Source organism: Ornithorhynchus anatinus, chromosome 13 (genome assembly GCF_004115215.2).
Source record: "Ornithorhynchus anatinus isolate Pmale09 chromosome 13, mOrnAna1.pri.v4, whole genome shotgun sequence".
NCBI lineage: Eukaryota > Metazoa > Chordata > Mammalia > Monotremata > Ornithorhynchidae > Ornithorhynchus > Ornithorhynchus anatinus.
Genome location: NC_041740.1, coordinates 9,091,740 through 9,118,706, shown reverse-complemented (window position 1 = coordinate 9,118,706; position 26,967 = coordinate 9,091,740). Strand labels below are relative to the sequence as shown.

The 26,967-nt window shown below is 46.6% G+C and overlaps 2 protein-coding genes across 5 annotated transcripts in view; one reads left to right on the top strand and one right to left on the bottom strand.

The window, feature by feature from the left end:
* Positions 1-10,606, bottom strand: part of WDR37 (WD repeat domain 37) — a 46,839-nt gene extending 36,233 nt beyond the window's left edge. Inside the window, exon 1 of one of the 4 annotated variants that reach the window (XM_029077684.2) lies at positions 10,434-10,606. Coding sequence is in view for 2 of the 4 variants with exons in the window: in XM_001509535.5 (XP_001509585.3) it covers positions 9,445-9,470 (26 nt within the window). In the remaining 2 variants the exon portion in view is untranslated. Of the gene's footprint in view, positions 1-7,597; positions 7,650-9,444; positions 9,632-10,433 lie in introns of those variants that run through there. The other 3 variants (XM_001509535.5, XM_029077682.2, XM_029077683.2) reach the window with 3 other exon arrangements.
* Positions 10,607-15,458: 4,852 nt separating this feature from the next.
* IDI1 (isopentenyl-diphosphate delta isomerase 1) lies at positions 15,459-25,493 on the top strand. The gene is made up of 5 exons (XM_007667845.4): positions 15,459-15,573; positions 21,474-21,646; positions 22,847-22,939; positions 23,774-23,904; positions 24,347-25,493. The coding sequence occupies exons 2-5, from the start codon at positions 21,505-21,507 to the stop codon at positions 24,662-24,664; spliced, it is 684 nt and encodes a 227-aa protein (XP_007666035.2). The 5' UTR covers positions 15,459-15,573; positions 21,474-21,504; the 3' UTR covers positions 24,665-25,493.
* The last annotated feature ends 1,474 nt before the right edge of the window (positions 25,494-26,967 follow it).

Genomic DNA, 26,967 nt, shown 5'->3' with positions numbered 1-26,967 from the left:
ACCCAATACACAGAGGGGGAATAGAACAGATATTCTAGAGTGTAAGCTCTTTGTGGGAAGGGTACATGTCTACCAACTCTATTGTAATGTATTCTCCCAAGTGCTTAGCACATTGCTCTGCATTCAGTAAGTGCCTAATAAATATCACTGATTGATAAGGGGGAGAAAATTGGATTGCCTTGAAACCAATGGTCAGAAATTTTCTCCTTGATGCAGAGAACTGCCCCCCTACTCCCTCCCCTGCATATGACAGACCTGACAGATCATTGCTCTTCCCTTCTTCAAGCCCCTTCAGAAATGACATTTCTTCCAGGAAGCCTCCCCTAACTAGTCTCTCATCCTCCCACCCTCCTTGGGCCCTCACCCCCCGGCCACTACCCAGGCGTTTCAAAAACATATCTTTATCCTCTGCTGCTTCTATTGTAGTTTATTTTGGTGCGTCTAGCCTGTAAAGTCCTCAGAGTGTGGATCACATCTAACGCTACTGTACTTTCCAAGCACTTAATACAATGCTCTGCCTAGAGCAGGTGCTCAACAGATACCACTGATTTACTAAGAAAGTCACAGTTGGAAAATTGAGAGGTGCGGTGATTGACTGATATCACCTCCATGCTTCTCCAGGCCAGCTCTCTCTTTGGTTGCTGGTCAGACACTCTTTTTGCTAGGGCTAAATTGGTAGCTATCAGTAGAATTCCCTTACCACCGCTTTGGGGAGTCACCGTCAGTTGAGGGTGCAAGAAGGAAGGTTGGTAAGAGGTTTCCCCCCTGCCCAGCAGCGTCTTGATTGTTCTGACATTTTGAACAGAGTTTTCCTTCTAATTTAGAGATGACACTGCTGATAGTCGAGTTTACATATATTTGCGTCATCAAAGCAATCAATATGGGACTGATCATCCTGTCCACAACACGCAGGTACAAAGACTTGTCTGCAGGGTTTGCCTCTGTTTTCATGTTTGTCTCTCCAGCCTCCCAAAGCTTCTGCTTCAAGGAACGCTCCTTCCTTAGTAGCAGTGTGTTACGCTGGTCATTCTGCCACAGCGGTCTCCCACCTTTTAACTGTGATGCCCACAGTATCGGGGCTGCGTTGTACTGCCTACTTACAATGTTTCCTCTATTCCCCCTGCCTTTGGTCGCCCCATTAAGATCGCAACCCGTCGGCCTGCTTCCCTCGGGGATTTCTCAGCTTCCTGCTCTGATGTTGCATGGTATGAGGCTAGGCCTTACTGCATTTTTAAAGAACGCCATCTCCCTTGCTTTCAACTGTCCCTTACCACAGATATCTGGGTATCCTACTATCCATTCTCCTCCCGTGTCTCATCCAGCACAGTTAAGTTGGTGTGATCGCAGCTTAAACACTAGTATACCGACCATCCCATGCCTTTGTTGCTTGTGGTCATCTCTTGCCACCTGATACTGAGCCCAAAAGTGGAACTGGTGAAGCTGCTCAGTCAGATGTGACCTGCATGGTGGGTCTGGGGCTCAAACCACATCACAGCTCTGTAGATCTTGGCTTTGATCCAAAGACGAATGCAATGTTGCCTCCAACACTGACAATTTCACAGAGGATATCCTGGCCTCCTGAAATAAATTTTCTCACTTCCTTGTCTAGCTTTGCATCAGCAGGGTGTGATCTAGGTAACAATTCTTGATACGACTTAGTTCCATCCTGCCAATAAAGATTTTTGGGTCACAGTAGGATATCCATTCAAAAGTGTTTTTGAGGACCTATGTGCAAAACAGTACACTTGAGAAAGTACGAGAGTAATTGTACAATAATAGTAATAATAATAATAATAATAATGTTGGCATTTGTTAAGCGCTTACTATGTGCAGAGCACTGTTCTAAGCACTGAGGGAGACTTACAGGGTCATCAGGTTGTCCCGTGTGAGGCTCACAGTCTTCACCCCCATTTTACAGATGAGGTAATAATAATAATAATGTTGGTATTTGTTAAGTGCTTACTATGTGCACAGCGCTGTTCTAAGCGCTGGGGGAGATTTACAGGGTCATCAGGTTGTCCCACGTGAGGCTCACAGTCTTCACCCCCATTTTACAGATGAGGTAATAATAACAATAATAATGTTGGTATTTGTTAAGCGCTTACTAGAGTACATGATCCCTACTCCCCATGAGCTTACCATCTAAGCAGAGAAGATATACACCTAAATAAAATGGAAGTGATGTTGTACTAGTATATGGCTCTCTTCTGATTTATCAGTCCATAGCACTTGGCCAATCATATGTACTTCCTAAATGATTTGTGAATTTAGAAAACTAGTGTTTCAGTACTGTTAAGCTAGGTTCTTGAAAGGTTGCTTCATTAACATTTGGGAAGTGGGGGGTATTCATCAGGACTAATAATGCCAAGTCTGTAAGGGGCTCTGGGAATTTTTACACGACGGTGGGGAAAAAAATCATCTGAATTCTAGTTAATGCAAACTGATTATCGGAAACAAGAACCAAAAAGTGTCAGGCTAATTTGGGCATGTGCCTGACAGGCAGCCAAACCCAAACAGTCAATTATCTCAACTAGCTGTGTCCTATGTAGTTGGCAAACTGAAATTCAACACTGTAACAGTCATATGGTAAAGTCATTCTTGACTAATGCTGTCTTGAGAATTCTATAATCTTAAGAGTCATATTTATTCAGTGCCTACTGGGTGCAGAATTCTATACTAAATCCTGTAGCACTATACTTGTGTACAAGGAAAATATTCACAGGAAGTTACAAATTAATACACACAGTTTCATTTCTACCATATAGTATGTAATCTTTGATTTATTCAATGATTTTATTTCAAATCTTTCAGCTTTTACACCATTTACAGGGTCAGGCAAAAGGCTTAAATCATTTTTATTTGCTATTTCTAGATAACTTTTGTAGATCAAGATCATCCCCATTCCACGTTAAGTACAAAAGAACAAAATAATTGGGGGACAAAAGACCCAAGCAATTTCCAAACACATCTTTAAAATGAAGAGACCATTCTGTTTACAAAATACCAAACCATCATCAGCTTCTCAGGATATATCTACAGACTTTTATATAAATTGGAATTCTGGCTTGCAATCACAGCTTTCAATGGCAATGTTAAGACATTCAGTGTGCCAGGGAATGTGTAGTCTCCCAAGTGCTTAGTACAGTGCTCTGCACATAGTATACGCTCAGTAAATCCAATTGATTGGAACAAGATTGTGCCTCTAAATGAGAGAGTAAAGGCATCTAACTAATTAAGTCTCCATTGCTCATCTCACTTAAAAGTCTATCTAGACCCTAGGACATACTTTGGGCATATAATGCACAGAAAAAGAAGCAATCGATACATGGATTTGGTTTCCCTACGTCCAAAGAAACAGGGTGACAAACTCCTTTCTATTTGGGATTACTGGAAGAAGTTATGAGGGGATTTTTAGCTTTCTGAGGTTTGTTCACATCAGGGAGGGGGCCAAAAGGAAAAAAGGCCAGAGGCAGCAACAAACCCTAACTGAATAAACTCATAAATCCCTGCCCCAACTTTTCTTTTAGTGAGTGACTGTCAACTTCCTTGCAGCTGCTCAATTCTTAGTGCATTATAAACGCTGAGTAAGTGCTAGTAATAATAGTGACTTTCCATGGATCACCTATGACTTGGGGTGGCAAGAGAGAAAAAACAGAGACAGAGAGAGAGAAAAGAGAGAGGAAAAATAAAGTATTCTTCACTTCTCTAAACTGTAGCAACAGTTTGGAAGCTTAGTTGTCCCATGTAGGTAGAACAGGTGAGTTAAGGTACAAGACAATGTGGCAGATAAGTGCTTAAGTAAGATTTAAGGGTGATTTGAATGTTTCAACCATCTTTTGTCCTCTTCAGTACAGATCCGGAATCAATTGTATTTATTGGAGCACTTATGGTGTGCAAAGCACTCTACTAAGCGCTTGGGCAAGTATAACAGAGTTGGTAGGCATGGTCCCTGCCCACGACGAGCTTACAGTCTAGCAGTGATAGACATTTATATTAAGTATATTATGGATATGTACATAAGTACTGTGCGAATGAGGGAGTGGTAAAGGGTGAGACTTAGGCCCAGTTCAAAATATGGGAACTGCACAATTATTAAATAACTCAAGTACTCTCAGGAAAATAAAACTCGGGGGAAGGGTAAAGGGGTTCACTATAGCGTCTGGAGCAGAGAACACTACAATAAAGTTAAAGCTTAAACAGCACTTTCACCATTAACACTCTACACTCAATCATAACTTTCAGAAAAAAAAAATCCCCACTTTCAATTAACAATATTTAAACAAGTGGCTTTTAAAAAAAAAAAAAGTTCTACTTATTCAGTCACCTAATTTTGGAAGGAGGAAAAATACAAGCATGGCATTGCTTTTTGTTTGGACTGCGTGCCTACGAATACATTCTCCTAATATGATTTAAGCAAACGTTTAAACAGCCGCTCGTTTTAAATTATAATCAGCATATCTGTACGATCAAAGGACCATATTCAAAGGATCGCATAGTCATCTCAAAAATATTTATAAAGGTTCTCACTGATCCTCAACTGTGATATTGGAAGTGCAGATGGAGAAACTGAGAAAATGACTGCAAAACTATAAAAACAAGCAAGAACATCTTGTAACGAAACCCTAAGTTTCGCCTTCCCATAAGGCGTCTAAATTTGTCACCTGAATCTTGCTCCGCCTACCTACCCCTTTTAATAATAAATGCATAAATTTCAGTCCTCTCCCTGTCGGCGTGGAGCTTCTTCTCCAATCTGAACTCTGGATGAACTGTATTAATAACATATCACTAACCACGAGGGACAACCAAATATGGCTTGTATAGACCAATATACGCTTTATATATTCAAACTGTTAATCGAATGGGCAGGAGAAAGTGTTCTCTTCTGCTGACCACTTTCTTAGAAGTCAATTCCAAATGAAGCTACCGACTGAAACATCCTGGGTTGGAAGAAAGGGTGCAATTTGCACGTGGCTCTGATTTTCAGTGCCCTAGCCCTACTTCACCGGCCCTCCATGTCACCGCCTAAGGAAAGCCATCGGAGTTGGCGACAGTAAAATAGGGAAGGCCTCGAAGGGAGAACGAGTCTGCGAGCTGTTGGGAATTGTTTGGCCAGGGCTGGGCTCCCGGAGGGTGACTTGCCCTCCTCACCAGGTGCAGCCGGGTTTCTGCCGGCCCAGCTCCAATTTCTACCCAAGGCCCCTCCACCCCGCGCTTGGCAGCTGCCAGCTGGGGCCTCCCTCTCTCATTCATTCAGTTCATTCACTCCATCGTATTTATTGAGCTCTGACTGTGCGCAGAGCACCGTACTAAGCGCTTGGAAAGTACAATTCAGCGACGGATAGAGACGATCCCTGCCCACAGCGGGCTCACAGTCTAGAAGGGGGGAAGACAGGCAACAAAAAAAAAGGAACAGGCATCAATATATATAGAATTAGAGATATATACACATCATTAATATAAACGGAATTATAAATACGTACACATATACACAAATGCTGGGGGGAGGAGGGGGAATAGAGTTAAGGGAGCGAGTCGGGGCGATGGGGAGCAGAGGAAAAGGGGGGGCTCAGTCTGGGTCTCCTGTGAGGTGGCTGTGAAGAGACGCCCCCATCCCACCCCACCGCTCTGAAACCCTACCAAATTGGATGTACTCATCCAGTCGTATTTATTGAGCGCTTACTGTGTGCACAGCACTGTACTAAGCGCTTGGGAAAGTACAATACAGCAATAAAGACGACGCCTGCCCACAGCGAGCTCACAGTCTACTCCCCCAAGCGCTTAGTACAGGGCTCTGCACTGCACGTGGGTTCTTATGCCGGCTCTGCCACTTGTCTCCCGTGGGACTACTCTTCTCCGTACCTCGGTCACCTCACCTGTAAAATGGGGATTAAGCCGGGACAGGCGTGGGCTGGGTCCCATCTGACTACTATCTACCCCAGCGCTTAGTACAGTGCCTGGCACATAGTAAGCCCTTAATACCATAAACAAAGAGTGTTCGATAAATACCACGGGTTGGCTGAATGGCTTCGAGGGGGCCTAGACGGTGGAGAGCCCGCCGGACCCCCAAGGACTGAGGAGGAGGCAGATGGGGCAGCCGGGGCGAGGGGCCGCAGTCCACGACTGCGCTTTCCCAGCGCTCAGTCCAGTGCTCTGCACACAGTAAGCGCTCGATAAAGTCTTTCGTTCATTCAACAGTATTTACTGAGCGCTTACCCTGTGCAGACCCCTGGACTCAGCGCTTGGAACGTACATTTCGGCAACAGACAGAGACCATCCCTGCCCCATGACGGGCTCAGGGTCTTCAAGCGTGTTCATTGACCGCTTACTGTGTGCAGCGCACTGTGCTAAGCGCTTGGAAAGTACAATTCTACCACTGAATAAAGGAATAGGAATCAGGGGCCCGGGGTCTTCACCTCGGCTCTGCCATCCGCCCTGCGCTGGGACCCCGGGGGAGCCACTTGGCTTCTGTTCCTCAGTTTCCCCATCTGGAAAGGGGGCTTTAAAACAAAGTGTGGCCCCTCTCTGTTAGTGTCGGGGCCTCGGGTGGGACACGGCCTGGGCCTGACCACTACTGTCTTTGCCCCCGCCGCGTCTGGTGTGGTGTTTAGTGCGTTTGGTGCGGTGTTTAGCGCAACGTAGGTGCTTAGAGAAGCAGCGGGGCTCAGTGGAAAGAGCCCGGACTTGGGAGTCAGAGGTCACGGGTTCGAATCCCGGCTCTGCCACTGGTCAGCTGTGGGACTTCACTTCTCGGTGCCTCAGTGACCTCATCTGTCAAATGGGGATGAAGACTGTGAGCCCCACGTGGGGCAACCTGATCACCCCGTATCTCCCCCAGCGCTTAGAACAGTGCTCGGTACATAGTAAGCTTTTAGCAAATCCCAACGTTATTATTATTATATTATTATTATTATTAAAGGGCCACACGGTCATTCCGCGGGGCGCCTCTCACGGGCGGTGGGGTTTCCCCCGGGGGCAGCGGAGGGGGTCCCGATCCCCGGGCGGGAAGATAATAATAATGTTGGTATTTGTTAAGCGCTTACTGTGTGCAGAGCACTGTTCTAAGCGCTGGGGAGATACAGGGGAATCCGGTTGTCCCACATGGGGCTCACAGTCTCATCCCCATTTTCCAGATGAAGTAACTGAGGCCCAGAGAAGTGAAGTGACTGGCCCCCAGTCACCCAGCTGCCAAGTGGCGGAGGCGGGATTCGAACCCCTGACCTCTGACTCCCCAGCCGGGGCTCTTTCCACCGAGCCCCGCTGCTTCTCTAAAGAGCACGGCGTAGTGGCTAAGCGCTTCCACTGTGCAAAGCGCTGGGGTGGCTCCAGGGTCGTCAGGTTGTCCCCCGTGAGGCTTCCCAGCCTTCATCCCCCTTTCGGCGAGGAGGGAACTGAGGCCCAGGGAGGCGAAGCGAGCGGCCCACCGTCCCCCGGCTGAGGGGAGGCGGGATTCGCACCCACGACCTCCGACCCCCCCCAGGCCGGGCTCTGGGCGGGGCGGCTCCTCTGGGACCCTCCGGCGGGGGAGGGGGGGGGGAGGGAGCAGGAGCCGCGGGCCCGGCGGCGGGGGAAGCGCGACACCTCGCCCCCTCGCACTCACCTGTCTTCTCCTCCTCTTCCTCCTCCTCCTCCGCTCCTCCTCTTCCCTCCTCCCTTCTCCCTCCTCCTCCTCCTCCGCCGGCGGGGTCGGGCCTGGCCGCGGCTGAGCCCCGATGGCGGCCCTCAGGAGCCTCGGCCGCCTCAGCCGCCCATTTCCGGCCCCCGCCGGAAGTCCCGCCCGCGCGGCCCCCGCCGACAGAGCGGGACTGCGCCTGCGCGGCCCCCGCCCACAGAGCGGGACTGCGCCTGCGCGGCCGGAAGTGAGGAGCGGAAGACCGTTGGGGGGCGTCAAGCGCTTACTCTGTGCCCCGCGCTGGGGGAGACGCAGGGGCATCGGGTGGTGCCACGCGGGGCTCACGGTCTTCATCCCTATTTGGCAGATGGGGTAACTGGGGCACAGAGAAGGGAAGTGGCTGGCCCACAGTCACACGGCTGACAAGGGGCAGAGCGGGGATTCGAACTCATGACCTCTGACTGCGAAGCCCGGGCTCTTTCCACTGAGCCACAAGGGAGGGAGGAGGAGGGGGCAAGAGGGAGGGGGCAAGAGGGAGGGGGCGGGGCGCCAGGCCGTGGTCATGTGACCAGAGGGACGCCATCTCTCTCCCTTTCCCCCTCACCTTCACCCGGACCCACCTACATTTAAGGTGCCATCTCCCCCCCCCCCATTATTATAATGTTAGTATCTGTTAAGTGCTTACTATTCTCTGTTGCCGATTTGTCCATTCCAAGCACTTCGTCCATTGCTCTGCACATAGTAAGCGCTCAATACTATTGGACGAATGAATTAAGCGCTGGGGGAGACTTCCAGGGTCATCAGGTTGTCCCACATGAGGCTCACGGTCTTCACCCCCATTTGACAGATGAGATAAAAATAATGTTGGTATTAAGCACTTACTATGTGCAGGGCACTGGTAAGCACTGGGAGATTTCCAGGGTCATCAGGTTGTCCCACGTGAGGCTCACGGTCTTCACCCCCATTTGACAGATGAGATAATTTTGGTATTAAGCGCTTACTATGGGCAGAGCACTGTTCTAAGCGCTGGGGGAGATTTACAGGGTCATCAGGTTGTCCCCCGTGAGGCTCATGGTCTTCATCCCCATTTGAGAGATGAGGTCACTGAGGCACAGTGAAGTGACTTGCCCACAGTCACCCAGCTGACCAGTAGCAGAGCCAGCATTTGAACCCATGACCTCTGACTCCCAAGCCCAGGCTCTTTCTACTGAGCCACGCTGCTTCCCATAAGAGCCTGGAACCTGCTGCTTGATGCTCGCACCTGTCCCATGCCCATTTCTGCCCCTCCCCTAATAATAATCATAAAAATGTTGGTATTTGTTAAGCACTTAGTATGTGCCAAACACTGTTCTAAGCACGGGGGTAGATACAAGGTCATCAGGTTGTCCGACGAAGGGCTCACAGTCTTCATCCCCATTTTACAGATGAGCTAACTGAGGCGCAGAGAAGTTAAGTGACTTGCCCAAGGTCACACAGATGACAAACGGCGGAGCAGGGATTAGAATCCATGACCCATGACTCCCAAGCCTGGGCTCTTTCCACTGAGCCACGCTGCTTCTCCCTAAGAGTCCTCCACCCCGGCCTGGTGAAAGAGATGATCGACTACCTCCATTTCACAGGGCGGGGGACTAAGACATAGAAAGGCTCCAGGGCTGGGATTTAAACCCGAAAGCCTCCAAATTAGAAAAAGCCTAGTCCCCTGAGGCTCAACGCAGGGCTGCTGGAAAATCAACGGATTCGCCTTCTCGTTCATCGCGGCCAATAAGACCCGATCGATTCTAGCTCTTTTCTCATCTAGTAAACCTTACAGAAAGAACTAACCGGGAGATACTCACTGTGGTGGCTGCTGCTGCTGTCTCATCTGGTGATCTTTAAAAGCCAGCAGGTTTCAAATCCACCTGTGTCTAATAAGGAATGATCTGGAAGAAAAACTCTCCCTTATGCGAAGCCGTTGAATCGGTGTCTTGAATCTCTGGGAGGAGGCTTGTTTCCCACCGACGGTGCTGATGACAGAGATCGGTGGGAGTACTGTCATTTAGCCTTAAATGGAGGCCTTATGGAGATAGACCTATTAATATTTCAGCCTAGCTGCAGCAGATGACTCATCCGCTTTCCTTTCTGAAAGATTCAGTTACTATTGGCCAAAAAGGAAAAGCAAAATCAGCTGTTTCCTCAGAAGTCTGGCTTCAAATTGTTATTTTCCTTTGATCTAGATCGACAGAGAATGCTACTATAAGGAGTCTTTAGGCATAAAAACATTAGAACATATCTTTAGATGTCACTATATCTCTAATCAGATCTTTAAAACTCACATGAATACATTCGGACTGCCAAATACCGGGGCGTGCTTGCCTGCCATCCTCCAGACTCTTTGAACCGTTCATTCTACATCCAGCACCGAGAATTACCTTCATCAGATATAGTACTACTCAAGGTGACTACTTTTTGTCAGTTCTCCTCAGAATCCTCCAAAAGTACCTGACCATCTCTTCCATCAAATTAAAACCGCTCATCAAAAGTTGAATTTAACTGTTCTTCCCACTTACTTACATAATTGCATTCATTCCAGCTACCCCTCCACACACCCACTTTAGATTCACTCAAGCTAACCTACTTGCCTTTCCCTATTCGTGCCTCATCTCTTCCAGAGTAGTCTCTCTTGAAACTTCCCATCGCAACCATTCTAGTGGCTTCCTTATTCTTTAATGTCCAATATTCCTTATTCTTTACCACTTGGAGGTATGTCTCTGTGTAGCTGTAGTTGGTTTACGTTTGCATGTTTCCGTACTAACATTTTGTGGTTTTGACTCCTATTTACGTGTACCTGTTTTTCCGGTTCCTAAAAGCAGACTTTAAGAACGTCAAAGGTGGGATTTAAGATTACTTCCTTGAAGAATGGTGCTGATTCTCTGCGTCCAAGGGATATGTAATAAATATTGGCTCATTGGCTTCTTTCATTTGCTCTCCGTAGTGCTGAACGGAACAGGGGCAAACGGGGCAAATAAGTCCAAGTGATGAAGACTCCAGGTCTGTTAGCAAAAAAAAAAAAAAAAAGGATGAGGGTAAGCTAACATTGCCCCGGCTTATGAAAGTCAACTTGATTATTGCTGGTAAAGAGATATAAATGTGCACTTGCTTTATTAGAGAAGTAGCGTGGCTCAGCGGAAAGAGCACGGGCTTTGGAGTCGGAGGTCATGAGTTCGAATCCCAGCTCTGCCACTTGTCAGCTGTGTGACTGTGGGCAAGTCACTTAACTTCTCTGGGCCTCAGTTACCTCATCTGTCAAATGGGGATTAAGACTGTGAGCCCCACATGGGACAACCCGATTCCCCTGTATCTACCCCAGCGCTTAGAACAGTGCTCGGCACATAGTAAGCGCTTAACAAAATACCAACTTATAACTTTATTACTATTGCTATGGCAACTGGACACTCGATTAGACTGTAAGCCCGTCAAAGGGCAGGGACTGTATCTGTTACCGATTTGTACATTCCAAGGGCTTAGTACAGTGCTCTGCACATAGTAAGCGCTCAATAAATACTATTAAATGAATAAAAGCAGTAAGCACTCAATGAGTACCATGATGTAAGCTCCCTCTAGACCATAGAGGGAATATGTCTGTTTATTGTTATAGTGTGCTCTCCCAAGCACTTAGTAATGTTCTGCCCACAGTAATAAATGATTTATTTATTAATGCTCAATAACTGATTGATTGGTTGATTGCCTATTGGGTGACCTCAGGAAAGTCACTAGGTTGACTGTTCTATGCTTCAATTTCCTCATCTGTAAAATGAGGATTCAATAACTAGTCTCCTACTTAGACCATGAGCCCCATATGGGACAGGGATTGTATCTGATCTGATTATCTTGTATTTACCCCAGCACTTAGTACAGAGTGAGTGCTTAACAAATGCCACAGTTATTCATTATTGCACTTATTAACTGTAAGATAGGAAGAAAGAGAGAAACATGCATAGCCTGGCTCCATATGCAATTGACTAAAAGTTCTAGTCAGGAGTCCCTAATTGGAAGTTCTCAGTCCACTGGAGGGAGGAGTAGCCATTCTGTATTGGTATATTAGGGACGGCAGGAAGTAAAGAGTTGGGGGGAGAGAGCAAAGGAGAAGTGAGTACTGCAGCAGATGAAAAGTAGATGCCCATATCATCCTCCTCCTCACAAATGAGCAGGTTATCTGAAGGTGTCTTGTCTCCTATGATGAGAGAAAGGATTGAGCCAAAACTGGGCCAAGAACAGCAGGTGTCATAGAGCTGAAAGTCAAATGGTAACTCCGTCTCTTCCTCCTTTCTTGATCCTGCCCTCACATCCTATCCCAGTTTCACTCTGGTCCCCCACTGACATTTCCCTGGATCTGCCCTGACGGAAAATGGTGTCTGTATGATGACTGCTATATCCTGGATTTCAACCACCTGTCCAAACTGGAAGATCTACCCTGTACTACGGGATATGTCCAGTCACTTCAGGTTAATCAGTTCCCTCCTCCTTTATTTCCACCCTCTCCTTATTGTCCCCTGTTCCTGGTGGCTTTCCTGTACCCCAAAACTGACTCCTCGTCTCCTCAGTCTCTCCCCCACTGCTTCAATAAAATATTTTTTTTTTTCCTTACACAAACTGTGCCAGAAATTATTTCTCAAAAAACACTCACACTCAGGGAGACTGTCTCACCACTGGCAGCATCTTCTTCAAACTGAAGGGCAACTGTAATGCCTGCAGCAGGCATCTCATTGGTTCCTTTCCTTCACGTGTTCCTTCATTCATTCGGTGGATTTTGAAAGAGCACACCCACCTCAGACCTCTCACTTGCCAGCTCCTACTTTCTCCAGCTGTATTAGCTCCTGCTACTGGCGATAGCCTTATTAGAGGCTTAAAGAGCAAAGTGATACTCCTGTCTCTTCCAGCCTTGGCAGACTTCAATTTTGCTTTGGAGGCTTTTTGCCTTATCAGGCATTCCTTAGATGTCAAGGAGAGGATGTTACTTGGGCTCAAAAGGGAAAAAAAAAGGACTTTTAAATAACAGTAGTGGCTGGGCACCTGAAAAAAGAATTGAGGCTTTTAGGGACAGACCTTAAGAGTGGCAGGTGGGCTAAATTGAGTCAAAGGGTGTAAAAGACTTGATTTGGTGGTTTTTCAGCCCTCTTCTGAGGCACTTCCAGCACTTTAGGGAAGTAACCTGGCCTACTGGAAAGCACATGGGCCTGGAGTCAGTGAACCTCAATTCTAATCTGATTTTGACACGTCTGCTGCGTGACCTTGGGCAAGTCACTTACCTTCTCTGTGCCTCAGTTACCTCATCTGTAAAATGGGGTTTAAATCCCCCTCCCTGAAATTTCCACTGTGAGCTCCATGTGGGACGGGGACTCTATCCAATTCTATCCTTGTTTTTGTTTCGTTCTGTTTTGCTCTGCCGTCTCTCTCTCCCGATTAGACTGTGAGCCCCGTCATTGGGCAAGGATTGTCTCTATCTGTTGCTGAATTGTACATTCCAAGCGCTTAGTACAGTGCTCTGCACATAGTAAGTGCTCAATAAATACTATTGAATGAATCCAAATCTCTATCTACCCCAGCACTTAGAACAGTACCCGAGACATAGTAAATGCTTAACAAATATTATTATTATTTCAAGGACCTGGACCAAGGTGGATTTGCCCTCGTGGCCAGAAATCTGCCCTTTTTAGGGTGGCCATTCATCTGGTTTGATACCAGATTGCCCAGTTATCAGTTGGCCGGCCCCCTGACAGATATGGATACAGCACCCGATACCATTATGACTAGTATTTTCATTTTTAAACATCCGGCTTCTGGTTCCCAAGGCCCACTTCTTGTTCTTTAATTTTTTTTTAGCACTTACTCTGTGTCAAGCACTATACTCAGCACTGGGGCAGATACAAGACAATCAGATCAGCCAGTCTGAGACCCTGCCATGTAATTTTTTTTTTAATGGTATTTGTTAACTGTTATGTGCCAGGCACTGAACTGAGCGCTGAGGTCAGTACAAGTTAATCAGTTTGGATAGAGTCCCTGTCCCTAATATGGCTCACAGTCTTCATCATCATCATCATCATCATTATTATTCCTAACCATTTTACAGATGAGGTAACTGAGGCACAGAGAAGTTAAGTGACTTGCCCAAAGTTGCACAGCAGGCAAGTGCTGAGTATACGAGTCCCAAGCACCTTAAAAAAAAAGAGATTGTTATCAAGGAAAAACGAAGTAAAAATATATTTACCGGGAGCAGGTGCAGCAAAGGGTGTTCAGAGAAGCAGCGTGGCTTAGAGGACAGAGCCGGGCTTGGGAGTCAGAGGTCGCGGGTTCAAATCCCAGCTCGGCCCCTTGTCAGCTGTGTGACTCTGGGTGAGTCACTTCACTTCTCTGGGCCTCAGTGACCCCATCTGTAAAATGGGGATGAAGACTGTGAGCCCTGCATGGGACAATCTCATCACCTTGTATCCTCCCCTGTGCTTTAGAACAGTGCTCAGCATGTAGTAAGCACTTAACAAAAGCCATCATCATTATAATAATAATCTTGGTATTTGTTAAGCGCTTACTATGTGCCGAGCACTGTTCTAAGCCCTGGGGTAGACAGGGTCATCAGGTTGTCCCACGTGGGGCTCCCGGTCTTCATCCCCATTTTCCAGATGAGGTCACTGAGGCACAGAGAAGTGAAGAAATAACAATAATGTTGGTATTTAAGCGCTTTCTATGTGCAGAGCACTGTTCTAAGCGCTGGGGTAGATACAGGGTCACCAGGTTGTCCCACGTGAGGCTCACAGTCTTAATCTCTGTCAAATGACATCTGTAAAATGGGGATGAAGACTGTGAGCCTCACGTGGGACAACCTGAGGACCCTGGAAATCTCCCCCAGCGCTTAGAACAGTGCTCTGCACACAATAAGCGCTTAACAAAGACCAACATTATTATTTAGTAATCCCCATTTTCCAGATGAGGGAACTGAGGCCCAGAGAAGTGAAGCGCCTTGCCCACAGTCACCCAGCTGACAAGTGGCAGATCCAGGAATAAGAATAATAATAATGTTGGTCTTTGTTAAGCGCTTACTAGGTGCACAGCACTGTTCTAAGCGCTGGGGGAGATACAGGGTCATCAGGTTGTCCCACGTGAGGCTCACAGTCTTCATCCCCATTTTACAGATGAGGTCACTGAGGCCCAGAGAAGTGAAGTGACTTGCCCAGAGTTACACAGCTGACAGGGAATCGAACCCATGACCTCTGACTCCCAAGCCCGGGCTCTTTCCACTAAGCCACACTGCTTTTCTAAGCGCCTAACAGATACCATTATTATTATTATTATTATTATTATCATACGCCTTCCGCCTTAAGGACATTCCCTATCAGCCCGGCTTTACCCTACCAGGCAAAAAGGCGGAGGTACGCATGCGCACGAACAGTCTGCGCACGCACCCCTTTTTTTAAAAAAAAAAATCTTTTTCTGGCCGCCTCAGGCCTCCGATTGGCCAATCCCAATCCGGTCGACGAAGGCAATTGGCTGCCGGGTGAGCCTCCCTCCAACCTCTCCCCCCCCCCCCCCCCCCGCGAGCGCGAGCGCCGACGCAGGCTCCGCGCTTGGGAAGGAGGGCGCGCGCCTCGGGGTCCCCCCTCGCGCCCACCCGAAGCCGCTCGGCGTCGCGAGCCGCCAACCGCCGCCCCCTTCCCCCCCCCACCCGCCGTGGAGCCATCAGGCGATCGGGGCGCGTGAGGCCGGGGCGGGCGGGGATTGGTCCGCGGGGCGATGTGGCGCCTGACGTCACGGGTGGCGTCAGGGGGCGTGGTCAGGGGGGTGGCCCGCGCGGGGCGGGGCGGGGCGTCCAGCGGCTGCTGCGGGAGCTGCTGCAGGAGCTGCAACGGGAGCAGCAGCAGCAGCAGGTGCAACGGGAGCAGCAGCAGCAGCAGCAGCAGGTGCAACGGGAGCAGCAGCAGCCGCCACTCGTTGGGGTAAGGAGAACCCCGGGCCGGAGCCCGGGAGCTGGAGCGGTGACCGACAATAGTAATATTTCTTAAGCGCTTACTCTCTGCAAAGCACTGCTCTAAGCGCTGGGGAGGGGATGCAAGGTGATCAGGTGGTCCCCTGTAGGGCTCACAAGTCTTCATCCCCATTTTACAGATGAGGGAACTGAGGCCCAGAGAAGGGAAGTGACTGGCCCAAAGGCACACAGCTGACAAGCGGTGGAGGCGGGATTAATAATGATGATAACATTTGTTATGTGCAAAGCACTGTTTGAAGCGCCGGGGTGGGATGCAAGGTGATCAGGTGGTCCCATGTAGGGCTCACAATCTTCATCCCCATTTTACAGATGAGGGAACTGAGGCCCAGAGAAGGGACGTGACTGGCCCAAAGGCACACAGCTGACAAGCGGTGGAGGCGGGATAAATAATGATGATGATGATGGCGTTTGTTAAGCGCTTACTATGTGCAAAGCACTGTTTGAAGCGCCGGGGTGGGATGCAAGGTGATCAGGTGGTCCCATGTAGGGCTCACAAGTCTTCATCCCCATTTTACAGATGAGGGAACTGAGGCCCAGAGAAGAGAAGTGACTCGCCCAAAGTCACACAGCTGACATGCGGCGGAGGCGGGGTTAATAATAACGATGTTGGTATTTGTTAAGCGCTTACTATGTGCGAAGCACTGTTCTAAGCCCTTGGAGGGGGGAATACAAGGTGATCAGGTTGTCCCACGTAGGGTTCACAGTCTTCATCCCCCAGCAAAGCAGAGGAAAGGGGATTCGAACCCAGGTCCTTGTGATTCCCCGGCCCAGGCTACAGCCACTAGGTCAGGCTGCTACTTTATGAGGTCGGGGGTGGCTTGGCTCATGCGATTTGTATTCTCTCCTAACTCCTCCTCAGTCAATCACATCAATCATTGGTCTCTAAGGAGCGTTTAATGGGTGTAAGAGCTGAACTTCACCTTCTAAAACGCCTTACACCGAGTCAGGGATATAAATCTTGCTTTTTGATTTCTACAGAAGTTGACTATTTTTACTCAGTAATAATAATAATGTTGACATTTGTTAAGCGCTTACTTTGTGCAGAGCACTGTTCTACAGATACAGCGTAATCAGGTTGTCCCATGCGAGGCTCACAGTCTTCATCCCCATTTTCCAGATGAGGTAACTGAGGCACAGAGAAGTGAAGTGACTTACCCATTGTCACACAGCTGACAAGTGGCAGAGCTGGGATTCGAACCTATGACCTCTGACTCCCAAGCCTGTAATAATAATACTGTGGTATCTCTTAAATGCTTATTATATGTCAGGCGCTGGGGTAGATACAGTTTAATCAGTCCCACACCTCTGTGTCACATATGGGGCTTCCGTGCTTAGAAGGAGAACTGGTCTTGAATCCCTATTTTACGTATGAGGAAACCGAGGCACAGAGACGTTAAGTGACTCGCCCAGGATCACCCAGCAGACAAGTTGGCAGAACCGATTTTAAATTTAATGTTGCTATTTGAATTGGTTAAGCGCTTACTATGTGCAGAGCACTGTTCTAAGCGCTGGGGTAGATACAGGGTAATCAGGTTGTCCCACGTGGCTCACAGTTAATCCCCATTTTAAAGATGAGGTAACTGAGGCCCAGAGAAGTGAAGTGACTTGCCCACAGTCACACAGCTGACAACCTAGGTCTCCCAAGCCTGTGTTCTTTCCACTCAGCCACTTCTCTGTGCCTCAGTTACCTCATCTGTAAAATGGGGATTAAGACTGTGAGCCTCACATGGGACTGATTACCCTGTATCTCCCCCAGCGTTTAGAACAGTGCTCTGCACATAGTAAGCGCTTAACAAATACCAACATTATTATTATTCTGTTTAAGGTTTCTTTATTTTTTTAAATTAGTTGGTGCTCAGTTTGCTTGCTGCTTTTTGTCCATTTCCAGCCTGGATGCCTTTTACTCCAGTCTTCTTATTTTATGCCCAGCCTCCCTCGACCTGTGAACACGGAACCCGTGCCACGAGGCCCGGCGGCAGGAGAAGAGGTCAAGGGAACCTAGATTCACAGGGACCTGGGAGGGGGAACGTAAAAGCTCCCCCTCCCGTGAACCAAAAGGTCGTGGTTTGAGGGGCATCGGCGAGAATCCCTTGGAGAAATGCACCAACATCTCTGGGCTTTCTCAAAAGGTTCCATATGGTGCCATCGCATTACGTTTCGTGACGGGCAAAAAGTATGCAAAGGGACATCTGGGATCTGGCTGCCCTAGCTGCTCTTTTGCACTGTTTTAACACCCCCACACGTGCCCGCCCTTGTCCTTCCTGTTGCTGATCTTGTCCTCCTAAACAACAGATTGCATATTGTGGCAGTAGGTAGGGATGAAGACGTGAGCCACAAATCCAGGTCAGCCAGCATTTCTTCCAGCCTCTGGACAATAACTGTTGAGAAATGTAGTCGACGACGCTGGGAAGAGCAGGATGGAGGTGGGATTAGAACCCAGCTCTCTCCTGACAGCCACTCCTGCTCTCCCTCTCTCTCTGCCACCGTGCTGCTTGCGGTAATAAATTCAATTCACCCCTAAGTGGGCATAAGCAAAGCTGTGACAATGAGATCGTTTAGGAAAACTAAAGAAAATGAAATGATGAAGGAATCATAGAAGCGGCGTGGCTTAGTGGAAAGAGCCCGGGCTTGGGTTCTAATCCCAGCCCCTCCACTTGTCAGCTGTGAGACTTTGGGCAAGTCACTTCACTTCTCTCCGCTCAGTTACCTCATGTGGAAAATGGGGATGAAAGTGGGACAAGCTGATTACCTTGTATCTATCCCAGCGCTTAGAACAGTGCTTGGCATGTAGTAAGCGCTTAACAAATGCCATCATCATCAATGATCTTAAATAATGGCTGACCTAGATACCTCCCCGGGTCTCCACCGTGGCACAGTGCTCACACGTTGGGATGGAAGGGGGAAGGCAAAAGCTATTTGACCCACCTCAGGAAGGCGACCCCAGCCGTGGAAACTATTAAAAGTGTTATGGTGCTCGTTGCAGGGGCGGCAAGAGGTTCTAGTTTCAGTAATGGAAGGTATTTAATGAGTCCCTACTGTGTTCAGAGCGCTGTAATTCCTGCCTCTTCTGCTGTGCTTCATTTTCAACTGAAGGCAGCTGTCGGCTCTACCGACTCCATTGTGAAATTGAGGTACAGTCAAATTAAATGATTTGTCCAAGGTCACGCAGCAGGTCAGATTCATTCAGTTGTATTTATTGAGCACTCACTGTGTGCAGAGAGCACTGTACTAGTATTTGTGTAGTCACCTGAGTTGTAACATCATGTTTAAATCATAAGCCCAGTATGTGATTGCTGGGTTTCGTAGAGCATATTTGCTCCTCAGGTTTTAAAGAACAACCTGTAATGTCAGGAGCACTTTGTATTTAACAGTGAGTAAGCTGGAATGTTTTCCCCTATTTGTCCCATTCAGCCAAAACGGCAGATTGTTGCGTACACAGAGCTGTCAGTCTCCACTCCAGCATTTTTGATCATGCGTGCTCGCAGTTCGGTGGAGAGATTTGAGGTCACGACCCTCAAAAATTAGCTTTTTTTCCCTTCGGACACAAGCCTTTGAGGGCTCTAAAATAACGGTACAGGAAAAGCTTTGAGATCCCACAAGCCGGGAGGGGTTTAATCAAAAGTTAAATTAGTTAAGTTAAGCTAGCCAAATGGGCTGTCCAGCAAGAGACTGCAAAATCATACAGAAGGTGAAGAAAATCGGCTCAGCAGCCCATGTAGCTTGAGGTGTGGCTGTTAGCAGCATTCAAAGGACTGTTCTTTGAGAGAAGCAGCGTGGCTCAGTGGAAGGAGCACGGGCTTGGGAGTCAGAGGTCATGGGTTCGAATCCCCACTCTACCACTTGTCAGCTGTGTGACTTTGGGCAAGTCACTTAACTTCTCAGTGCCTGTTACCTCATCTGGAAAATGGGGATGAAGACTGTGAGCCTCAAGTGGGACAACCTGATGACCCTGTATCTACCCCAGCGCTTAGAACAGTGCTCTGCACATAGTAAGCGCTTAACAAATACCAACATTATTATTATTCTTTAGTTTGGGAAGATTAACTCAGTGCTAAGGGAGCTAGCTGCTTGCTCATCACTTTAGCAGAACAGCAAACTTCTCACTTTGCAAAGCAGCCAATCTCCAGGGGAAATTCCTGCATTACACTTCTGAGGAGCTAAATGTGTGGGAGAGGAAGCTCAGTATAGATGGGAGCTAAAGCTGTTTGTTTTATCAGATAACAGAGGCCTTACACAATCCCCAAGGGGAGGGATGCTACATTCTCCAGTGGAAACATTGTTAAACCCCCTTAAAAGACCCAAATTGCCCTTTTATAGAGTAGTTGGTAAGGGATAACAAGGCTTTTATCAGAGTCCCAAGATGCCCTATTTTAATCAATCCATCAATGGTATTTATTGAGCACTTACTGTGTGCAGAGCACTGTACTAAGCATTTGAAAGAATACAGCCGAAGGGATTTGGTAGGCATGTTCCTTCCACAGGAGCTCACAGTTTGGCCTGCTAAACTAGGTAGTTGTGGCCATTGAAATCTGCATTTTTTTTTTAAATATGGAATTTGTTAAGCACTTGCATTGTGCCAGGCACTGTAGTAAGCGCTGGAGTAGATACAAGCTGATCAGGTTAGACATTATCCATGTACCACATGGGGCTCACAGTCGTAGTCCTCATTTTACAGATGAGGTAACTGAGGCACAGAGAAGTTAATGATTTGCCCAGAGTCATACAGCAGACAAGTGGTGGGGGGTTAGAACCTAAGTCCTTCTGACTCCCAGGCCCATGTTCTACTCACTAGGCTATCCTGTTTCTCAAGGATTGAAAATGTTTGAAACCACTCTCAAATTTGCACTTTACAAACCCAGCTATTGTGTGTATCTTCATGATGGGGTCCCCAGGTATAAAGCTGCCAGAAGCCTCATTCGTAGTGGTAGATTTTACTATTTTACAGCCCAGGAACTGGCAACCATTTTATGCGGAGAAGTCTAAGGAATGACACCTTTAAGCAGGAGGGTGCAGAGAGACAGTTCTACAGTTTAAACCTAGGAAGGGTGGTAGGTGGGACTGGGGGGAAGAAGAATAATTTATTCCCAGTTCTTTTTCTCTGGGAAGCGGGGAGAGTGTGAGCTGGAGTTGCAAAGCTATGCTGCTGTGCCATCCGCCCCCTCCTCCTTTCTTGTGTCTCCTCTGTTTTGCTGCTTCACATCTTCCCTCGGGAACCCCAATACACCGAGGGCCGTGTGAACATCGCGGGCAGAGGTCCCCTTTCCCTTCCTAGCATGGCTTTGCCCAGCTCAGTGCCACTGATGATTGCACAGACTCAAGTTGGGGAGGGAGGGAGGGGACCAGAGGGCAGGTCCCGCTGGTCCTGCCACCTGGTGAGGGTGGAGCAAACCCCACCAGTTCTTGGACTGGGTGGGGCCATGTTCTCCCAGAAGAAGGCAAGGTGAGGTTTGGAGTCGCCATTTTGTCTCCAAGGAAAGGGGCGGCATGTGGCCAGCTACTTCGATCCAAAAACTGCGGGCAAAGCAGTTGGCACCATCTTCACAGTGCTGCATCTGTGGGGGCGAGACACCCCTCTCTCCCTCACCACTCTTCCTCCCACACCCCCAAGCCACCACTGAGTGGGTGATTGTTCTTCAAGGCCACATCTAGTATCAAGAAGAGTCAGATATAGCTTGAGAGCTATGGGTTGTTGACTTGTGAAATCTAAGAATTCCCATTCCCCACTCCAATCGATTGGACATTTGTATCATGGCATTTCTGTAAATTTCAGTAGCTAAACTCAATTGGCACCTCTTCCTAGTTATATTAGCAGCAATATGAGTAACGCTTTTTTTTTAAAAAAAAAATCAGTATTTTAGGTCAGATCAGACATATTGCAAAGATGCCGGAAATAAACACAGATAACCTCGATGAGCAGCAAGTGCAACTTTTGGCCGAGATGTGCATTCTTATAGACGAAAATGATAACAAGATTGGTTCTGAAACAAAGAAGAACTGCCATCTGAATGAAAATATTGACAAAGGTAAATTTTGGGGACCAGTGCAAAGAAATTTTCATATATATTTTAAATTAGCTAAGAAAACTATACATATGCTTCACTTAATCGTTATTTCAAAGTTGATGTTGGAAACAGTCTAAAGTTGAGTGCTCTTTAGTTATCCACTCATTAAAATTTTGTTTTGTCAGTCAGGCAATAAAGTATTAAGTACTAAAGTATTAAGTATGCAGAGCAGTGCTCAGCACGTGGGCTACAATAGAGTTAATAGTCATGGTTTCCGACCTCAAGGAGCTTAATAATAATAATAATAATAATAATAATAATGTTGGTATTTAAGCGCTTACTGTGTACCGAGCACTGTGCTAAGCGCTGGGGTAGATACAGGCTAATCAGGTTGTCCCACATGAGGCTCACAGTTAATCCCCATTTTACAGATGAGGTAACTGAGGCACAGAGAATTTAAGTGACTTGCCCACAGTCACACAGCTGACAAGTGGCAGAGCCGGGATTCAAACTCTCCCTAGACTGTAACGAGTCTATTTTAGACAGACAGTCAAATAAATTACAGAGGCAGAAAGTGAGAAAGATCTGTGAGGAATGTGTATATAAAGGATGTGAGCACCCAATTGCTCGGGCGGGATGCAGAAGTGCTGCCAGTGGAAGCAGAGGGGAAATGAAGTGGTGAGAGGTTAATCAATCAGTGTGGTTTATTGAGCGCTATGTGCAGAGCACTGTACTAAACACTTGGAAGAGTACAATACAACTGAGTAGGTAAATGTGTTCGCTGCCAACAAGGAGTTTACTATCTAGAGATAACAGGGAAAGTCTCCTGGAGATGATTTCAGAAGGGCTTTGAAGATGGGGCGAGCAGCGTGGCCTGCCGGGTGCGAAGGGGGAAGGAGTCCCAGCCTGAAGGGAGCATGTGAGCTAAAGATTCACGGCGAAGGAGGAGGACAGGGCATGGTGATTAGGTTGGCTGGTTAGCCAGAGTATGGTGGGAGAAAAGTGAGAAGCGGGGTGGAGGGAGAGCTGACCGACTCTGGTGTCAGACTCCATGGGGGCAAATGGAGCGATTAGATTCTCTTCCCCCCCCCAGCACTCCTCCCATCCCAGCTTTTTGGATAGTTCTCTTTGAAAAAAGGAACGTAAAAAGAACTTATCTGTTCACTAAGTAGAATTTAGAAATGTCGTTCTGAAAATAAACGCTCCTATCTTTGTCGTCAGGATTATTGCACCGAGCATTCAGTGTCTTCTTGTTCAACACAGAAAATAAATTACTCCTGCAGCAGAGATCAGACGCTAAAATCACTTTCCCAGGTAAGTGCACTAATTTAACAGACTTAAGTGAAAGTTGTCCAAAACAGATGGTTTGGTTCTATAGAGCACCCAGCGAGAGAACACCTCACCAAATTCGTTTTAAGGAAAACTGAAGGTGGTGTGCTCACGGGGACTGACGCCGCACGGCATATGCACGAGCCCGTGTGTTCAGAAAAACTGGCGGCCCCCTCCAACCAAACAAGCTCTCATTGACAAAAGTCCCCTCGTCTCCTGACAAAAATCTAGTTATATTACATAGGGAAAGCTCATGTTCAGGCAAAAGTGGTATTTTGGGGGGGGTTTGTTGTGGTTGGGGGGGTGGTATTTGTTACGCACTTACTATTGCCAGGCACTGCATTAAGCGGTGGAGTAGATATAAGCTAATCAGGTTGGACATAGTCCCTGTCCCTCCTGGGGTGCAGTCTTAATCCCCATTTTATAGATGAGGTGCTTGAGGCCCAGAGAAGTGAAATGACATGCCCCAGGTCCCAGAGCAGACAAGAGGCAGAGTCAGGAACAGAACCCAGGTCCTTATACTTTCAGGCCTGTGCTCTATCCACTGGGCCACACTGGATCCTGGTCCTTGACATTCCTAACATCTAGACACCTTTAGTTTGATCACCTTCTAGATACAGTATTGGCAGATGTGGTCCAGCCTTGCCCGCCACCTTTTATCTCACTCCACGTCCGGGAGAGATGAGTACGAGTGGCTATGTGTAGATCCCCCTCAGCCCTGACGTCGTGGGACTGGAGGCTCGTTCATCGTTCACAAGGAGAGACTCTCCTTCCTAAGTCTTACTGTGATGAAACGTATTCCATATCCAAACTTTACAGGTTGCTTTACCAACACTTGTTGCAGTCATCCACTGAGCAATCCATTAGAACTGGAGGAAAATAACGCCATCGGAGTAAGACGAGCAGCTCAGAGGCGTTTACAGGCGGAATTAGGAATTCCAATGGAACAGGTAACCAGTTGTAAGCCCCCATCAGGCACCCAGCTACAACCATTTTTGGATGGCCAGATTTCAACATTTACCTTGGGTCCTGCTCTGTTAACATGAAACAAATGTTTATTCCAGTTTCTTGGTATAGGTCAGTTTATTATGCACTGAAATGATTTGAGCATTGTTGTGGGAGCTAAGCAAACTGTTCCTGTGAATGAAAACAAGATATTTAGATTGATGTGTTCTGTGTTCAGTGGAAAATGTAGAGATCTCCAAATTGAGCTGGATAAATTTGAGAACCTGGAGTGGCTCTTTAAAGGGACATGAGTAGGCGTTTCAAGGAAAATAAATTTTCTGAGATTTTGAAAATGTCATGATCTAAAACTTTCACTTTGTATGCATCTTACCGCATAGACTGTGCAAGCTCTTAATGTAAAGTTGATGATACCTAATTTTGTCACAGGTTCCTCCAGAAGAAATTTCCTATCTAACACGAATCCACTACAAGGCTCAATCTGACGGAATTTGGGGAGAACATGAAATAGATTACATCCTGTTTGTGAGGAAGAACGTAACTGTTGAACCAGACCCCAATGAGATCAAGACCCACTGCTATGTGACAAAGGATGAACTAAAAGATCTCCTGAAAAAATCTGCCGATGGTGAAATCAAGATTACTCCGTGGTTCAAAATCATTGCCGAGAGTTTTCTCTTTAAGTGGTGGGATAACTTGAATCATCTGAATTCATTTGTTGAACATGAGAAAATATATAGAATGTAAAAATAGGGGCATGATCAGAAAGGTGGGAGGAATGATTGTATGTGCAAAAAGAAAGATCTGCTGTCATCAGTTTCTTTAGGAGAATCGTCACTAAAATTGCATCCTTATGCTTCCACTACTGGATTCTTTGTAAATGACCCCTGCTAATCAACTGTAAATAACTGTAGATGATTTGTATGAATACACAGCTGTGAAAACTGTGTCTAGGATGAACTTTTTTCTTTTTAAAAAAAAAGCTTTTTAGTTTCTTTAACTATCCCCAGGGTTTACTCTATCTTTCTGGGGGTTTGAGTCTGTAAACTTTTATAATGTAATTAGTACTGTTTTCCTTTTTGAGGTACAGAAGTTCATTGTACTCTTTTTGGGAAAGTGTTTATTAAGTATTTTCCTTCAGGTGAACACTGTTATTAAATAGTCCAAACATGGTTTTCCAAAATAATGACCCCTGTAAGTACAACTGGTTTGGTAAAACTACATCTACAAGGATTTGGACTTTGGTAGGGCTATTTAGAATTAAGTATGGAAAAGTCATCTCACTTAAGCAAGCTTGACAAGGTTAATTGATACCATTCTGGGTAATAATGAATAGAATTTTTTTTGCCCTTTGTCAGACAAGATTTGATACCCTGAGAATAGGATGTTAGATTAGCTCTATATTTGGCAAATTACCTAGGAAATTCCTGTGAGATACTCATTAGCTTCAATTAGCAGCCATTTTGGGCCCAAGGATACCCAGTCACATGCTAAACAAATACCATAAAAATTCTGTCAAATACCCAGGTAAATCATAGTATTGGAAGCCAAAAATAAAATTACCTCTTTTCCTTCATCTTAATATTTTAATTATTTTAGATTAACAAAAGATAATTTAGAAATTACTTGGGCTATCATCAAAAGTAAGATGGGACTCTTGATTGAAAACAACCCAAAATGTACTGATTCATTCATTTATTCAATAGTATTTATTGAGCAATTACTCTGGGCCGAGCACCGTTCTCAGCACTGGGTAGATAAAAGGTAATCAGGTTGCTCTAGGTTCCCAAGGCGGCTCTGGCACCTCCAGGGCTGTGCGTTCCGAGGCGGCTCCAGTGCCCGGGGCTCTAAGTTCCTTAGGTCCTAGACTACTGAGGTTCTAGATCATTGAAGTTCTAGGTCACTTAAGCTCTAGATTTCTGAGGTTCAGATCATTGAGGTTCTAGGTGCCTGGAGTCCCTGGCTCCCACATTTCTTATATGTGGTTCCTAATGTCAACTCACATTTTTATGCACTCCTAAGTACAGCAGGATTTGCATGGTGAATAAGCAAGTAAAAAAAAAATCAATAAAAATTTTACTACATCTTCCATAAATGGCTATTTTGTTAAATCTGCAATGCTTGTGTGTACACGTATCAAGGATGATCTTGCTGTGTTGCTGAACTGTACTTCCCAAGCGAATACAGTACTCTGCACACAGTAGGCGCTCAATAAATCCGACTGCATGAATATGTCAATGGTATTTCATTCACTCGTATTTGAGTGCTTACTGTGTGCAGAGCACTGTACTAAACACTTGAGAGAATACAACAGAATTGGTAGTCATGTTCCCTGCCCACTGCATCAGTCCACTCTACATATTAGTAACAGTTGCTAAGATACCAGCTTTCCCATTTAATGTTAGCTCTGGCTGTGTGATACAGATGCAACTGTTATTTTTGGTAAAGTGTCGGGATCTCCCTAGTTGGACACTTTCAGAACGAGCTAATTCCGATACTCTGAAACGGAACTAAAAGCCACACCGATCTTCAGTTCAATCGATGGTATTCTGAATACTTACTGTGTGAAGAGCACTGTATACTAAGTATTTGGGAGAGAATAATACAAAAGAGTGCATCTAGACAATCCCTGCCCATAAGGACCTTACAGACAAGAGAACTGGTTCTTCAAAGGGAACCATTAGCTTGCTGAAAAACAGCAGATTCTCCCCTTCTGGATTGTAAGCTCACTGGGAGTAGGGAAAAAGGAAAGGAATTTACTGCCTCAGACTTCTAAGTTAGAGAGAAATTTAAAGAAAAATGGAAACACTGTTGTGTTACTCTCCCAAATGCTTAGTACAGTGCTCGGCACACAGCACTCAAATACTATTAGTTGACCGATTGATCCACTGGTGGAATTTTATCACTTGGCATGTGTCTGACCCAAGAGCCAATGTGTAGCTGGAAGCACAGGTTAGGCATGTCCAGGCTGCAGCATTTGGAACTGTCTTACGCCACAAAACTTATTCCCTAAGCCTTGTTTCATACCTAAAGCAATGAAATTTAGCCCT

What these genes read in the sequence shown, in the direction of transcription:
- IDI1 (XM_007667845.4), top strand. Translation starts at nt 21,505, where the DNA reads ATGCCGGAAATAAACACAGATAACCTCGATGAGCAGCAAGTGCAACTT. An exon ending in GAATGAAAATATTGACAAAG is followed by an intron (nt 21,647 to 22,846) that starts GTAAATTTTGGG and finishes CTTTGTCGTCAG; the next exon opens with GATTATTGCACCGAGCATTC. An exon ending in TAGGAATTCCAATGGAACAG is followed by an intron (nt 23,905 to 24,346) that starts GTAACCAGTTGT and finishes ATTTTGTCACAG; the next exon opens with GTTCCTCCAGAAGAAATTTC.